Source organism: Camelina sativa, chromosome 7 (assembly GCF_030686135.1).
Source record: "Camelina sativa cultivar CO46 ecotype springtype chromosome 7, ASM3068613v1".
Taxonomy (NCBI): domain Eukaryota; kingdom Viridiplantae; phylum Streptophyta; class Magnoliopsida; order Brassicales; family Brassicaceae; genus Camelina; species Camelina sativa.
The window spans coordinates 26,696,846-26,713,370 of NC_141886.1; the positions used below are offsets into that span (position 1 = coordinate 26,696,846).

The following is a 16,525-nucleotide window of genomic DNA, read 5'->3' on the forward strand; positions in this document are numbered from 1 at the left end:
CCTTTACTCTTTTAGTGGGGAACATCGGAGCCATCAGACAAATCAAAACCTTAGAACTCACGTAAAAAAAACACTCGAGAACAGAGAGAAAGAAGTTAAACAATGGAGCTCGAATTGGGATTTAAGGTCACGAGAACGAGAGAGGATGTATCGTCTTCGGTTGATTTCCGCTTCTCCAAAGACCCGTTTGGTCCTCTGGTTCTTTCTCGAGAAACCGATTCAAGGTTCATCATCATCATTCACATCAAAGGTCAAATACTAAATATCACTTCTTTTGAATTCTGTTGTCTCTTTGTTTTTGCTTACGTGCTCGAAAGACTTTTAATTTTTCGATGGAATTGATTTAGGGTTTAGTGTTCTAATGATTGTTGAGATTCAAAATAATTTTGGGGGCAGGATTCAAAAAGGAAGGAATTGAAATAGATATAAACAAAGAAGGGGATCGGATTACTATAGAAGGGAGGAAGCCTGTGGAAGAAATGGTTATGATTAGATGGATGGCGTGGAGGAAAGAAGTTGAATTTAGGGTTTTTAAGAAAGTTTTTAGGATTCCTGATACTGTGGTTTTAGACGAGATTAAAGCTAGGTTTGATGATGATGATGCCACTCTTACGATCACTATGCCGAAAAGAGTAAAGGGGATTTCTGGATTTAATATTGAGGAGGAAGAAGAAGAAAGAGTGGACAAGGGAGAAGTTGAAGAGCAGAGTACAGTATGGGAAGAGTCTGATGCACACTCTGAGAAATTTGAGACAGAGATTCAGAGAGAGGAAGGGTTTGGAGAAAACGAGAGCCAAGTTTTGGGAGAGGAACAAAAGGAAGAAGATGAAACTGGGGATGATTACTTAGAGAAGAATCACCAGATTGATGAACAAGACAAGATTCTGGAACGTATAGAAGACGAAAAACAATTGGCTGAGAGTAATGAGGACAGTAGCTTAAGAAAGCCTCCAGACATTGAAGGACATGAGCAGAGAAGACATAACGAGCAAGATAAAAAACAGAAACGGGTCGACGAAGCAGAGAGTAATAGTGATGATTTTGGATCCACAGCATTTGAAGAGATTGAAGAACAAGAACCTGATCATGAGCAGCTGGATAGAACAAGTAAAAGTGGAGCAAAAGAAAAGAAAACGACTGACGGCGACGGTGATGGCTTGAGCAAGGATCAAGGGATTAAAGAAGAGCCGGAGAGACGCAATGACAAACGCAAGATTAAAGATATCGTACAAGTAAAAGGAGAGGAGGATAAGAAGAAAACTGTAAAGAAGGAGATAAAAAGGGGAGACTCCAAAGTAAAAAGTGATGCAAAAATGGGCGAACTATTCGCATCAAACTTTGCAGATACTGCGATGAATACTGAAGATCTTGAATCAGATGAGGAGCTAGACAAGACAGAAAAGTTGGTTGAGAAGAAGTACAAGCAAGAGGAAAACGCTGAGGTTGGAGCACAAAGTGAAGACATTAGCTTAACAAATCCTACAGATTTTGAAGGAAGAGATTCTCATGCGCAGACAAGACATGAGGAACAAGAAAATAGCCAACACTCTGAGACTGAGATTCTGAGAGAAGAAGAATTTGGAGAAAGAGAGAGTCAAGTTTTGGGAGAGGAACAAAAGGATATAGAAGAAACTGAAGATGATAATTTGGACAAGATTAACCAGATTGAGGAACAAGAAGAAGAAAAAATCGTTGCTGATTCAAATAAAGAGAATGAGGACAGTAGCTTGAGAAAGCTCCCAGATATTCAAGAACGAGAATCTCATGAACAGACAAGACATGAGGAACAAGAACGAGTAGTGGAGCAGCAAGATTCACAAGCAGAGACTAATAGTAATGATTTTGGATGCAGAGCTTTTGAAGATCAGGTTGGAGAACAAAAACCTCATGTAACTAAAAGTAGAGAAATGGAAAAGGAAAAGATTGACGATGATGATGTTGGCTTGAGAAAGGTTCAAGAGATTGAAGAACCAGAGATACACAATGAAGAAAGCAAGAAATCGGAAGGGGAAACAAGTGGTGACGAGAGGAATAAAACTGCAAAGATGGACATAAAAAATAGGGATGCAAAAGAAGAGGTTGATGGGAAAATGGGAGAAGGATTCAGACCAAACATTGATAGAACACAAGTAGTTGCAGAAAATGACATTGGAGAAACTGAGACAAAAGCTGATGAGTTTGAATCTGATAAACTAAAAGCAGATGAGGTACACAAGATACATGAACTGGTTGAGAAGAAAGAAGATGACGAGGAAAATGCTAATCTGAGAGGAAAGAGTAAAGACATCAGCTTAAAGCTTCAAGAGAATGAAGAACAACAGTCTAAGGGACAGAAGCGACAAGACAAACAAGAAATGATAAAAGAATTGGTGGAAGAGAAAACACCAAAAGCAGAGCCAAATACAGGGAATGATATTCCAAAACCAGTCCAGGCGAAGACAAGTGATAAAGGAAAGGAGGAGAAAAAAAGTATAAAGATGGAGATAAAAACTGGGGAAGCCAAAGAAGAAGTTGATGCAAAAATGGGCGGAGGATTTGCACCAAACATTGCAGAAACTGCGACAAAATTTGAGGAGTTTGAATCTGAAAAACTAGATTCAGATGAGGTAGACAAGATACAGAAACTGGTTGAGAAGACAGAGGATGAAGAGGGAAATCATAAGGTTGGAACACAAAGTGAAGACATCAGCTCAAGAAAGCTTCAAGAGATTGGAGAACAACAATTTCAGGGACCAAAGCGACAGAAAAAGCAAGAAAAGATCAGAGAATTGGTGGAAGAGCAAACTCTAGAGGCAAAGACTAATATTGGGAATGATATTCCAAAACCAGTTCAAGAGATTAAAGAATTACAAAAGGTGGAAACGTTAGAGAAAACAGGTGATGAAAGAAAAGCAAGAAAGGTGAAGAAGAAAAGTGTAAAGATGGAGATAAATAATGAGGATGTCAAAGAAGAAGTTGATGAAAAAATGGGCCAAGGATTCGAACCAAACGTTTCAGAAACTGACGATGATTTTGAATCTAATAAACTAGAAGCAGATGAGGTAGACAAGATACATGCACTGTTTGAGAAGCAACAAGATGAAGAGGAAATTGCTGAGTGCGGAAGACAAACTGAAGACATCAGCTTAAAAGAGCTTCAAGAGATTGAAGAACAACAATTTCATGGACAAAAGCGACAGGAAAAACAAGAAAAGATCAAAGAGTTGGTTGAAGAGAAAACTCTAGAGGAAGAGACAAATATTGGGAATATTAATCCAAAACCAGTAGCAGAGAGAAGTGAGGGAAAACACAAGATTCAAAACAAGTTCCAGGATGACACAAAGAATCAGCCAGAGGAATACAAAGAGAAATTTACGGAGACTAATGATCCTGGCACAAGAAAGGTTCAAGAGATTATTAGAAAACAAGAGTTGAATGAACCAGCAAGATCCGAGAAAGAAAGCAAAATACGAGAGCTAGTGAAAAGCAAAACAAATGATGAAGGGAAAGAGAAGAAAATTGCAGAAAAAGAAACAAAGGCAGAGACATATGTAGGGAATGATATTTTGAAACCAGTTCAGGAGATAAGTGAGGGAAAACACAAGATCCCAGAGCTTTCTCAAGAGGAAACAAAGAATCAGCCAGAAGAGTACTTAAAGAAAATTAAGGAGACAGGAAAAAAGACTAATGATGCTGGCGCAAGAAAACTTCAAGAGATAAAACAAGAGTTGAATGAACCAGCAAGATCTGAGAAAGAAAGCAAGACGCAAGAACTGGTGAAAAACAAAAGAAATGAAATTGCAGAAACAGAAACAAGAGAGCAAGATTCAAATAGACCAAAAATAATCAGGGAACAAGAAAAGATCCAAGAACTGGCTGAAGAGAAGACTAATTTTTCAAAAAATGGGAAAGCCAAGGATAAAGACGAAATTGCAGAGAAGAAAACAGAATTTTGTGTTGATGATGATGATATTTCAAGCAAATTTCGAGATGTTGAACAACAAGATTCAGATGCAATGAAGGGGCAAGAAGAAAAAGACATGATTCAAGAATTAGCACTGGAAGAAAAAGTGAGTGATGGAGGCAAAGGAATCGTTGCAGTGTTGGATACAAAAGTTGAGAATAATAAGTCTAAAAAAGTTCAAGAGATTGACGGACAACAATTGCATGAAGAAGATAGGTATGGAAAACAATTCCAGAAACTCATAGTAGGTGAAGTAAGTGGACGCGGAGATGTTGATGATATGAAAATAACAGAAGAAGAGAAAGGAATCAGGGATAGCTCGAGAAAAGGCCAAGAGACTGCAAAAACAGATTCAGAACTCCACAACAACAGAGAAGTTTGTCGAAGTGAAGAGAAGAAGTATGACAGACCTGAAAAGATAGAACAAGAATTGGTTAACTTGAACAGCCAATTGGAGCAAGACAATGTTGAAGATGGAGAAAAGACTCAAGAACCGGTGGAAGAGGAAATCAAGGATTGTAGAGAAGAAGAGGGCAGTGGAGAATCAAAGACCAAAACCGATGATGATGTTGTAAGAAAGGTTCAAGGTGTTAAAGAACATGAGTCGTATGGGCCGGAAAGGGAACATGCAAGCAAGATTCAAGAATTGGTAGAAGAGAAAATTGGTGATCATGAAGAAGAAGAAGACGAGAAAAAAATCGCAGAGTCAGAGATAGAAGCTGAATGTGATAGCTTGAGAAAGGTTGACGGTGGCAAAGCACAGGAGTTGCATGAACCAAAGATACACAAAGAACGTGATAAGACCCGGATAAATGGGGCAGAGGAACCAAGTTGTCAAGAGGATAAGAATATGGTAGAGCCTTTGACAATAAGAGAGGATGACAATTTTGTAGATGTTCCAGAGATTAATAAAGAACAACCTGACAAGCTAGAGAGGCAGGAGAAACCATACAAAATTCAAGAAGTGGTGGAAGCGAGACTCAATGACCATAAAGAAGAAGAACAAGAAGAAAAGGCAACGGCCAAGGCGGAACTGGAAACTGAAAGAGAGAGCTCAAAAAAGGTTGAAGAGACTGAGCAGCAGAAGAAATATCATGGACCAAAGATGCGAAATTCAGAGGAAAAAAAGAAAAATATAGCAGTGGAGGAGAAGAGGACAAAAACTAAAGATGGTAGCTTGAAAAAGGTTCGAGATGATGAAGATCAAGAATCGAGTAAACCTTATAAGAGAGAAATAGATGACAAGACCCATGAACTAGTGGAAATGGGAACAAGTGATTACAGAGAAAAAGCCAAGAAACAAGATGAGAATGATATCTTAAGAAGCCAAGAAGATTTAGATGAATTTGAGAGACACGGTGAGCAAAGCAATATTCCTCATTTGGTAGAAGAAGAAAAAGTGGAGAACATTGCTGAGCTAGGGAGAGAATCATATGAAGATTGGACACAAGAGGAGCGAGAAAAGAGAAAAAATTTGGTTAAAGAGGAATCAGCTGATCTTAAAGATAAACACACTGGTGTAGATGACCATATTGATGATAAACAAGAAAAGATTATTGTCAATTCAGAACGTAAAACTGAGGAAGATAGCTCAAAGAGGGTTCAAGAGACTGAAAAACAGGATGAAGATGAATTGCAGAGATCTATGGCACAAGACAAAATGCAAGAAACAGAGGAAAAAGACAAAACTAGAGCAATGGAGAAGAATGAGATTGTGGAGAGAAGGGAAAAAACTATAAATGGAAGCTTGAGAAAGGTTCGAGAAGATGAAGAAGATCCGCAATTGGGTAAACAGAAGAGACATGGGGAAGAAGACAGGATCCATGAGTTAGTAGTGGAAGCGGAATTAAATGATCACAGAGGAAAAGTCAAGAAAAAAGATGGAGATGATGTCTTGAGAAGAAGCCAAGAGACTGTGAAATTGGATTTAGGTAAACGTGAGAGACATTTTAAGCAAAGAAGGATTCCTAAATCAGTGGAAGAAGGAGAACATGAAGAAGAAGAAAGATATCAGAAAGTTTCACAGGCTAAGACAAAAGTTGAACATGAGATCAACAAAAAGATAGGGAAGAATAAAGATCCAGAACCGGAAAAACAGGAGCTATACAAGTCGGAAGCAGTACTAAAAGAAGAAGTAGGTGATCGCGAAAAAGAAGAAGAAAATCTCGTGGATGGTTCTGCGACAAAGATTCAAGAAACTGAAAAGGAAGAGCTAGAGATGTACAAGAAACAAGACATGGTCCTAGATTTTGTGGAAGACGTAACAGGGGATCAGAAAGATGAAAAGGCAGAGGAAGCTGCAGCTGTAGTGGCAAGCAATGCGAACGGAAGTTCAAGAACGGTTAAAACGATTGAAGAAGAATCAGAAGAACACATGGAAAAAGACAAGATCCCTGAAATAAGTGATCCTAAAGTGAAAGAGACAAAAGAGGAGGTTCCCAAGTCAAGATATGTCCGAGATACAAAAGAGCTAGAAGCACATGTTCCGGAACTTGAAGGAAAAATAGAGAATTGCAAAGATGATGGACAAGGAAAGAGAGCAGAAAAGGGAAAACAAGGAAAGATTGTTGAGTCACAGGAAAGGTTCAAGTCAAGAAGTGACGATGGTATTGTGAGAAAGATTCAAGAGACCAAAGTGCAAGAATCAAATGAGAAGAAAAATCAAGAACAAAAAGGAAAGGTTGAAGAAACAGTGAGGAGAGAAACGAGTAGTCATGAGGTAGAGTTGGTGACTGAAGATGATAGTCTTAGAAAAGGTCAAGAGTTTTTGGAAAAGGAGTCACATGTGTCAAAGAGTGGACCAGTGAAACAAGAAAAAATCCAACAACTGAAGAAGGTGAAATCCCAAGATCACGTAAATGAAGATGAAGAACAAGAGTTAGAGACAAAAATCAACAATGTTAACTCAAGTGAGGAAGAGGAACAGACGAAGATTAGGAAAACAATGGGAGAGAAATCAAATGCTCCTGAGAAAGAAAAAGAAGCAAATGAGAAAATTGCAGAAGAGCGGATGCAAGATAAGACTGACAGCAGAACTAAGAACCAAGAGATTAAAGGAGAAGAACCATATAAGTTTATACGAAATCTAGAGCATGATAAGATCCCAGAATATCATAGAGAAGAGAAAAAGGGAATGGAACAGAGAGAAATTGAGGAGATGAAGAGAACAACTGAGGAATGTAGCTCAAGAAAGGTTCAAAAAATTAAAGCACAAGAGTCATTTGAGTTAGAGAAACACCGGAAACTAAGTGAGATCCAAGAAAGTAGCAATACCCAAGAATCAGTGGAAAAAGAAACACAGGAACATAGAGAAGAAGAAATGAATGAAAGGAGAGGATATAATGCAGTGCTCAAGGAAAAATCTATGGCTTCAAGTGAGTCTCAAGATGTTGAAGAAAAAGGATCAGATCAGCCAAAGAGATATGCAGAACAAGAACTAATGACTAAGAAGGAGAGAAAAGAAGAAATTTTTGTAAGAGAGGGAGAGCAGAAGGAGAAGGCAAAGAGAATATCGCAGGTGGATTCGAAAGCTAATGATGATAGCTCAATAAAAAATCATCAAGATCTTGTTGAAATAGAGGAGGGGAATGTTGTTGGGAAAGCAGAGACAGTAGATGAATATGCTAGTTCAAGGACGATTCACGAACAGGAAGAAAGAAATTCAGATAAACTAGAAGGACATGGGGAAGAAGATATGAGCAAAAAACTTGCAGAACAAGGAACAAGCGATGATAAGGAATCAAAAGAAGGAAACAGAGCAGGGGAAGTATGGGAAGATGTGGAGACTAAAATCAGGTCTGATAGCTTTGGAAAGGTAAGACAGATTGAAGAAGAAGAAACAGACAAGAAGCTATCAGATGTGGAAAAGTACATACGTGGTAAATCAAAAGAGACCAAGAATCAAGAGACAAAGAGGAAAGATGTTAGGTCCGGAAATAAGACTCAAGCAAATGAAAAACAAGAGTCTCATGAACAAAAGAGAAATGAGGAAGAGGTTATTGAGAAACAAGAGACGATAGAAGAACATGATAGCTCAAGGAAGATTCATGAACATAACGAACAAAAGTCAGATACAATGAGCGAAAATATTGCAGAAGAGGAAACAAACGATGATAAAGAAGGAAACAGAGCAGGGGAAGTATTGGGAGAAGTTTTGAAGATAAGAGAGACTGAAAAACAAGAGCAAGACAAGAAGAAATCCTTTGTGGACACAAGTGGTAAAGCAAAAGAGAACAAGAACCAAGAGACAAAGAGGACAGATGATGATAGCTCAGGAAATAAGACTCAAAAACAAGAGTCTCATAAGAAAAAAAGCCATCACGATCAAGACAAGAAGAATCCGGGACTGATTGGGAAAGAAACAAACTGTTTCAGAAATGAAGATGATGTTAAGGAAGATAAAGAAATTGCAGAAGCAGAGGTGTTAAGAAAGTTAAAGGAGATTGAAAAACGAGAATCAAGTAAAATGGTGGAAGGACATGAAAACGGAGATGACATCAAAGAATTGGTTGAAGAGAAAATGAACAACAAAGAAGAAGAAGAAGACAAGAAGAGCATAGTTACGGATGTCCTGGCAAAAGCTGAAGACGATGAACTGAGGAAACAAGACAAGAGCAGGGAACAAAGACTAGGAGATAACCTTAAATATGAAGAAACGTCAAAGACAGAAACAAAAAGAAAGGATAATGAACACGAGAGAATTAAAGAGCAAGGAAGGATCAAAGAATTGGTAGAAGACAGGACACATTCTTGCAGAGAAAAAGAGAGCAAAGAAACTGAATTTGAAGACTCGAAAAAGATTCAAGAGAGAGACAGAGAAGAATCAACTGAACCAGGAAGAAATGAGAAACAAGACAAGATCCAAGAACCAGTGGATAGGGAAACAAGTGAAGATGACGAAGAAGAGTTAGAAATTGAATTTGAAGACGAAGAAGAAGACTGGGAAGCTGAAGTAATTCAAGTAACGGATTCAGATGAAGATAATGATAACATTAGACAAATAAAAAGAATCAGATTAGGATTCCGGTTAGTAGGAGGTTCAACATTGTTTATGTCACTTATAGTCATAGTTATTAGTTTCATTCGTTCCAAGAGAAAAATAAGATGTTACAAGTTCTAACCAAAGCACACAATACAGTATCATATTTTTTATTTATTAAATGGAATCAAGATCCATACAACTTTCATTACCATAGTACGGTTCAGCCTCTTTATGGAACACAAGAAGGATCAGCTTACAACTTCAAAGCCTTATTTAGAAAACTCAATGACCCATAAATGATATGCACGGCATACAAAGTTGCAATACTGAAACCCTGAATTCGTAGCTATAGCTTCAAACTCGGCTCGGGACCTCTCTTTCCCTCCAGATAGTTGAGTAAGCATCAACAAATCCATGTCAAAGGCAATGTTGGACTGCACATCATCACTCTCTGCTTCATCCGGAGTAACTATTTCCATAACTATCACTTTCCCATTCTCAGGTAATACTTTCCAACAGTTCTTAAGAATCTTCTCACAGTCTTCATCAGTCCAATCATGAAGTATACGCTGTAAAAAAAACAGATTAAGTAAGTAAAAAAACATTTGAGAAATGTATTAACATATAAGAGCAGAGTATGGTTTGTGGTTTTGTCTTACTTTCAAGAGGATAGCATCACCTCTTGGGACATTTACAAACATGTCTCCAGCCACATTTTCAACATTAGGATAAGAAGGAGCTTGTGACAAAGCACAAGTTAGATCAAAATTGATTCCTTTAATGTTTGGATACTTTGCAGTAACAAAACCAAGTGTGTCTCCAACTCCTCCTCCTACATCAACCAACACATTAACTCCTTCAAAACCTCTATAAACTTGTAAAAACTTCTTCAAAATCCCCACAGAGAATCCGGTCCGGTTAAAGAGTTTGCTTAATCTCTCATCTTTGCTTATATAGTCAAAGAGTTTCAAACCACCGTTGGCACGGCCAAATGCAACTCCTCCTTCTAGCACCACATCTTTCAATTGCGCCCTAAAAAAAAACAATCTCCAGATTATTTGTATATGGATCTTATATTAGAAATCTGAAAGAGTTTAATTACCATGTATTGAGGAAGACGCTATCGAGTGATACAATGAACTGAGAAGCAAGTGTTCCCAATTCTTGATCAACATTGTCTTTCAAGAAATAGCAACAAATCGGCTCGGCTTTGTAGACCCTCACACCTTCTACGGCTTGGCACTTGACAATGGAGTAGCTAGCAAGTAACCGAAGCATACGGTCCAACAGAGCCGGTGCTTCAGGGTTAGTAGGCTTTGTGGGAAGCCGAGACGCTATCTCACAAGGTGTGAGGAACAAACCGGATCCAGTTACGTCAGCTACGTAGAGAGTGTCAATGACACCGAGCTCGATGGCGGCTTTGAAAACCATCGGTAAGGCTGTGCAATTGGCTAGCCTAACCGCCGCTAAACCAAGCTCAGTATCATCATCACCGATTTGGGGCATTTGAGGAATTAGGTGTCCCATTTTGTTTCTGACCTTGCTTTCTTCTCGGTCAAGGCACTGTTATAAACTGAAACGACAGAGGAAGAGAGGAGTTTTAGTACATTGTATTCTCTCATGCATTTGTGCTACTGTCACCTTTGTCTTTACTTATACCAATCAAGCATAAGACGCAAGCTTTGTTTTAGTCACCAATTCACAATTTCATTAAATTGATGTTTTAACTATCAATATTATATTTGTCCACTTGTTCTCTTTACCAACTGAGTTATATGAAGAAATGTAGCTGTAAATAGTAACACATTCATTTGATGGAATCGGTTGAATTTCTTATAGAATTTTGGTTGAGAAAATTGACAATTCGTCATTTAAGTATAATAACTTTTTCGTTTTCGAAAAAGTAGAACTGGTTAGAAATAGTTAAAGATGACCTAATTGTGGAAAACTGTGAAGAAACGGGAAAAAAATGGAGCATGGTTGGGATAGATCCAAACACTGATACATTGTTAAGAGCTTAATCTTTTTTTGAGTGGTGGTCCTTTGTTAACTTGCCTGAATTTTTTGTTTTTAATGACAATTAAGTCGGATAAATATCTCTGTGATTAATAACAAACGAGTGATCAAGATGAAGGTCAAACCAGAAACAGACCATAGTTTATTCCCAATATTGGACCAAATGGGCCCAATGGAAAGAGCTATGATTTTTGAGGCCTGCTTTTTTCAGCCTATACAAAGTAGTGAGGGACCCCAAGCGTCAATTTTTTTTCTGTAAACAAAAGTATATGTTTTTCATGAAATTAATTTGTGTTTTATATGGTTATTCGAAGAGAATATACGTAAGAGAATATAATCTTTTTTGTTTCGTATAATGGTAGACAAAACGAGACAACACATAGTCATTAACGAAGCCTTCAACTGGAAAGCATGAACCGTCAAATCTTAAAACTCCACTAGAGCCATACAGAAGTCATGTTCCTATTATTTGGTTTTTAAAGATAAAATAAAGTTGAAACCTTTCCTCGCAATCAAGTGATATTAGTATAATACTAACATATAAAGGATTCACGGCTTTTAAATCAATGGATAATATCGAATTAAAATTGAATACTATCACAGTCTAATCAATTTTTAAATTACGATAGAAATGTTACAACATTACTAATTTACTATATGACATATGTTACAAGAAACTGTGTAATCTTATCTTTTCAATATATATATATATATATATATATATGTGTGTGTGTGTGTGTGTGTGTCTACTATGTTTGAAACACTTGCTAGTTGTCTAATATATTCCAAAACTTTTATAATGTTAATCGTTGTGGCAAGGTGAGTATACATGTACGTAGGCGAGTACGTATGCATGCTTATTGGATGATATATATACAGTATATTATATTATTATATAAATTGTTATAGTTAATTCAACTATTGAGAGACTGCATTAAGTGTAGGATGAATCGAGTGGTGGTGTATGTACAAGTGTGGTGATGCGTGGGTGATGATGGCGAAGGATGGTGCTCTTCGTGTGGCAACCACACTCTTCCTCTTTCTTTACTTATCAGTCTCTTTCCATTATTATATCTCATTATAATTGTGCAGTGCTTTCCAATTCATCAATCCATTTCTTTATTATATGTTTTATTGTTAATTGTTAATTTATATATCACGAAACCCTACTTTCACATGTTCACTATCTATTTGTTGTTTAGGTTTTTCACTTTCAAACGGATCTAATTGATCATCGTGGATTGTGGTCTTCAGGGGATTTAAGAATATGTTGTGTGAATAAACATCTGATTCCCTTTTTAATATAAAGTAATTTGATTGATGAAACGCTCATAAGTTGTAACAAATCAAATCAGACATATAATTTTAACTGCATTTCTACTATATATATATGGTTGAAAAAACTAGTTTCTACACCGACATATGAAAAACAAAACTCCCAAAATAAGCAGCCCCTATTCAAAAGGTATACGCGTGTTTCGTGTGATATATTCATAATTAAGTTTTACCCGTAGTGTACCACGGATCTATTATTTTGTTGATATATATACTGTTAACGGTTGTAAGTAGAGTTTTGTTGAAACTCTTGATTCGCAAGTTGAGAATATACATTTTACGATTTGTTAGTTATGATTTAGGAATGAATGATCTGACATATTCTTATTATGATTCTCAATTGATATTATTGGATTAATAGTGTACATTTAAAGCTAATAAGATCTTACCAAATATGTAATCGTTTATTAAACGCAAATTAGATATTTCTTAAGATGTATTCATCTTGAATTAGTTGATATATTATAGGGATGTGATTAAGAGGATGTGATTACATAAATTGGGTTATCATTTTTTTTGTCAAACTCGGTCCTAAAAATTTGGCATGCAAATTAGATATTTCCTAAGATACAATGGGCATTGATTGGCATTAATTGGATGTAAATAAGTATGTTATGGATTAAAAATCGGCCCAAAATATTCGGCAATCTTAAGGAGGATCCGAATAATTGAATCGGTTATAATTTTAGTTAAAACTCCGACCCGAAGTTGGCAAAAAGTGATGGCACCCTATTGTACTCCAAAATGTATTCCGAGCTCTATATGTGGATATACTTGTTTGGTTATAGATATCATAAGACAATTTTTAATATATATCCGTTTATAAAAATTCAAATCACATTATATGTTAAAAAAATCTAAAATTTTATTAATTTTATGTATTGAATAATAATTAAAATAACTAAATAAAAATGAAAAGAGAATTATATTTTAATCTAACATATTGATTTAAATTAGATAGATATATTTTAGGAAATTAATATTATCAAATAAGGAAATAATTGTGTTTGGTTGTAAGGATTGTAGAGAATTTAGTTGAAACTTGTTTGGCTATAAAGATAAAAGAGGATGACACAAAAATGTACTTCAAAAATAAAATGTTTAGATAGATCCATTTAAATGTGATATAACTTTTGGTCAAATCACTACTAAAATCTAAAATCATTGATAACCTTTTTGGGGTCAAACATTACTAAAAATTAAAATCAAATGAATATTGTGATTGATTAGCTAGCTACTCTCATCTTCCCTTCCTTTTCTCCTTTTTTGGTTCATTTCTTTGTCGAGGAAAAAAGTATAAACATAAATTAAAAGAAAACTAAAGTAAAATAGAAAAGAAAATTGTACAATGTTAACCAGGATTAGAAAAAAAACTGATTTGATAAAACGATACCACAATTTCGTGTGGTTAGAATATTATAAAAAAATATAATTTAGTAAAAAGGAAGAAAAAAAAACATCTCTATGTTGACATTTTTCAACTTATATGTTGAGATAGATACCATATATATATATATATATATATATATATATATATATCTCAACATGTAAAATATCAGCAAAATTTTACTTACGTCATGGTTTCATCTAAGTAAAATTACTTTAAATTACTTTTAAAAACATGAAAATAGTATCATGCATAGGTAGAATCAGTAAGCAATGGATCAAGTTGAAATAGATATGCTCAACAAAATTGGGTTAAAGGTTGCGTATAGTAAAGGATCAAGTTGAGATTTCCTTTTCCTTTTTATAAGTTCTGCTCTTCTTTTTCCCTAGAAGACATGCATGCCTTTGATTATGAAGAGGACAGAACAGCTTCTTATATGTAACTGCCTTTTTTGGCCTCACTAAGAAATTTTTATTCGAGTTATATAAAAATATCGAGAAACACACCAAAATGTGGTTTATACAACACCTCTTTTTGAGGCTACTCGTTATATTTTATCTGTAATTAAAAATGTTTTGTTCTTTTTCAATTTAATCCTCGAACCGATTTCTTATAGAAACAAAGTATAAAAATGCTATTTTCCCCTATTCTGAGCGTACCAATTTCGATTTCATATTGAAAATGACTATAGCTTTTATCTAATCATATTGCTTATTAAACATGCATGTATGGTATGGTACAATTTCCCGAGCTCTTATAGTCTTACTATAGGATAGTTTACGTAAATGGAACCCGAATAAATATGATCGTATGTTATATTCAGATTCTCACCTTTTACATATAACTGCATATTAAATCAGAAAAATCAAATTGTTTATGATATTTACGTATTATTTATCAACTGTTTTTATCCATTTTGGGTCTTTTATATAGGTAAAGACAATCATTTATGTTAACTTAAAAACAAAGCTATCGTCTATATATGCCGACAAGGCGACAAGTGTAAACAAAAGAAGTATAAGATGGTATCCATACATACCACTTAAGTTTGGGGGATTCATAATTAGTTCATAATCATTTTGTAATTATAAACTCGTTGAAATTGGCCAAACTTAAAATTAGAAAAATAAATCCAACTCTCGATTTATAACATCGAATATCGATTGTAAAATAGTATCTGAATGTAATTAACCTGGCCATAACTTAGTGCGATTTGCTATTTTTTCTTTTGTATTTAACAAATTAATAAACCAAAAATCAAACAAACAATAAGTGGTGATGATGCTCCACATATTGTCTCCACCAAACCAAAAAGTAAACCCCAAAATCTCCATAAATAGAACTCAGCCTAGGCGTGTGTACTCCACACTTACTCGATTCTCTACTCAACAAAACAAAACAAAACAAAAAAAACCACAAAGAGATATCATCAAAACATGGATCAATTAGGTCATAACACGAACATGGACATAGAGAAAGAATCAACAACCTTCGACTACTCAAAACGTTCTCAATGGCTACGCGCCGCCGTGCTCGGAGCTAACGACGGTCTTGTCTCCACCGCGTCTTTAATGATGGGAGTCGGCGCCGTGAAGCATGACGTCAAGGCCATGATTCTATCCGGATTTGCCGGAATGGTCGCCGGAGCTTGTAGTATGGCTATCGGAGAGTTTGTCTCCGTTTACTCTCAGTACGACATAGAGTTGGCTCAGATGGAGAGAGATAATGGAGGGATAGAGAAAGAGAAGCTTCCTAGTCCGATGCAAGCGGCGGCCGCGTCAGCACTTGCGTTTTCCGCTGGTGCGATCGTGCCGCTTTTGGCGGCTGCGTTTGTGAAGGAGTATAAAATGAGGATCATTGCGGTTGTGGTGGCGGTTACGGTGGCGCTTATGGTTTTCGGGTGGTTAGGAGCAGCACTTGGGAAGGCACCAGCGGTTAGGTCATCTGCTAGGGTTTTGTTTGGAGGTTGGTTAGCTATGGCGGTTACTTTCGGGTTGACTAAGCTTATTGGGTTGCATGGACTCTAAACTGTTGTTTGTGATAAAATCTTTGATATAAGATTTTAAAGGTAAGTGTTGTTAATCCTGTAACGGATTTTAGTTCGAAACTCGTGAATCTTACTTGTATGTTTTAAACAAATCTAAACTCTTCTACTTTAAAATGATCTTCATAGGTAATCAGATTATGAAAATTAAGTGGTCATATGTTTCAATTTTATTAAAGATGTAATTTTGAAGATTTGGTGACGATATTGAGAAGCCTGTTTGTTTTACGGTGGATATCGTAAATATGTGTACGAATTACGATGACGGTTTGTTTATTTCACGGATCTATGATATATAGGATGTTTCTGTAAATTTTTGTTTTAAGACGTTTTACAACAAATGCAATTATGATTAGCAAGATTTAAAGGAATTTAAATTTGAATAACTATAATCAAAATTTGTGTTATCGTGAAGCAACCATTGCTCCATGCTCGATCATATCTTATGTCTCCCCTATTTTTATCGAAGACAAACGTTTCCGAGTTTGCTTGTCAATAATTTGAATTTGTCTCTGCTCTGATCTAACATCAAATCATTATCATTAATGTAGATTTATAAGCAAAATGCCTTACAAAAGAAACCAACTTTAATTGAACGTTTGTGCCTTTGTGGATACAAAAATGAGCTATAAAAGAAACCAATTTAGGCCCCTAATCATCATGGTGCATCTCCCACATGTGTATCCCAAAATCGTTATATGCGAGAGAGGGTGTTTCAACTCATTTGTGTTGGTTAGTTTGTATCTACTACCTATGTGTAAAGTGTGTAACAGCCCCTATGGAGAATGTTGTTAATCTCTCGATGGACTAAACGTCTAA

The 16,525-nt window shown here is 36.0% G+C and overlaps 3 protein-coding genes across 3 annotated transcripts; 2 read left to right on the forward strand and 1 right to left on the reverse strand.

The window, feature by feature from the left end:
* The first annotated feature begins 23 nt into the window (after positions 1 to 23).
* On the forward strand, positions 24 to 9,446 carry LOC104702447 (uncharacterized). Its single transcript, XM_087459332.1, has 2 exons — positions 24 to 250; positions 397 to 9,446. Exons 1-2 carry the CDS (start codon positions 103 to 105, stop codon positions 9,060 to 9,062), a joined length of 8,814 nt encoding a protein of 2,937 aa, XP_087315458.1. The 5' UTR covers positions 24 to 102; the 3' UTR covers positions 9,063 to 9,446.
* Positions 9,067 to 10,664, reverse strand: IGMT5 (O-methyltransferase family protein). The gene is made up of 3 exons (XM_010418299.3): positions 10,027 to 10,664; positions 9,584 to 9,956; positions 9,067 to 9,493 (listed from the first exon to the last, which is right to left on the reverse strand). Exons 1-3 carry the CDS (start codon positions 10,449 to 10,451, stop codon positions 9,194 to 9,196), a joined length of 1,098 nt encoding a protein of 365 aa, XP_010416601.2. The 5' UTR covers positions 10,452 to 10,664; the 3' UTR covers positions 9,067 to 9,193.
* Positions 10,665 to 14,968: 4,304 nt separating this feature from the next.
* Positions 14,969 to 16,019, forward strand: LOC104702448 (vacuolar iron transporter homolog 2). The gene has a single exon (XM_010418301.3). The coding sequence runs from the start codon at positions 15,099 to 15,101 to the stop codon at positions 15,687 to 15,689; it is 591 nt and encodes a 196-aa protein (XP_010416603.1). The 5' UTR covers positions 14,969 to 15,098; the 3' UTR covers positions 15,690 to 16,019.
* Positions 16,020 to 16,525: the final 506 nt, after the last annotated feature.

Bases quoted from the DNA above. Each gene is read 5' to 3' on its own strand.
- LOC104702447 (XM_087459332.1), top strand. From the start codon at position 103: ATGGAGCTCGAATTGGGATTTAAGGTCACGAGAACGAGAGAGGATGTA. The intron at 251-396 runs GTCAAATACTAA...TTTTGGGGGCAG, and splicing joins CATCATCATTCACATCAAAG to GATTCAAAAAGGAAGGAATT.
- IGMT5 (XM_010418299.3), bottom strand. From the start codon at position 10,451: ATGGGACACCTAATTCCTCAAATGCCCCAAATCGGTGATGATGATACT. The intron at 9,957-10,026 runs GTAATTAAACTC...GTTTTTTTTTAG, and splicing joins AGCGTCTTCCTCAATACATG to GGCGCAATTGAAAGATGTGG. The intron at 9,494-9,583 runs GTAAGACAAAAC...TTTTTTTTACAG, and splicing joins GTGATGCTATCCTCTTGAAA to CGTATACTTCATGATTGGAC.
- LOC104702448 (XM_010418301.3), top strand. From the start codon at position 15,099: ATGGATCAATTAGGTCATAACACGAACATGGACATAGAGAAAGAATCA.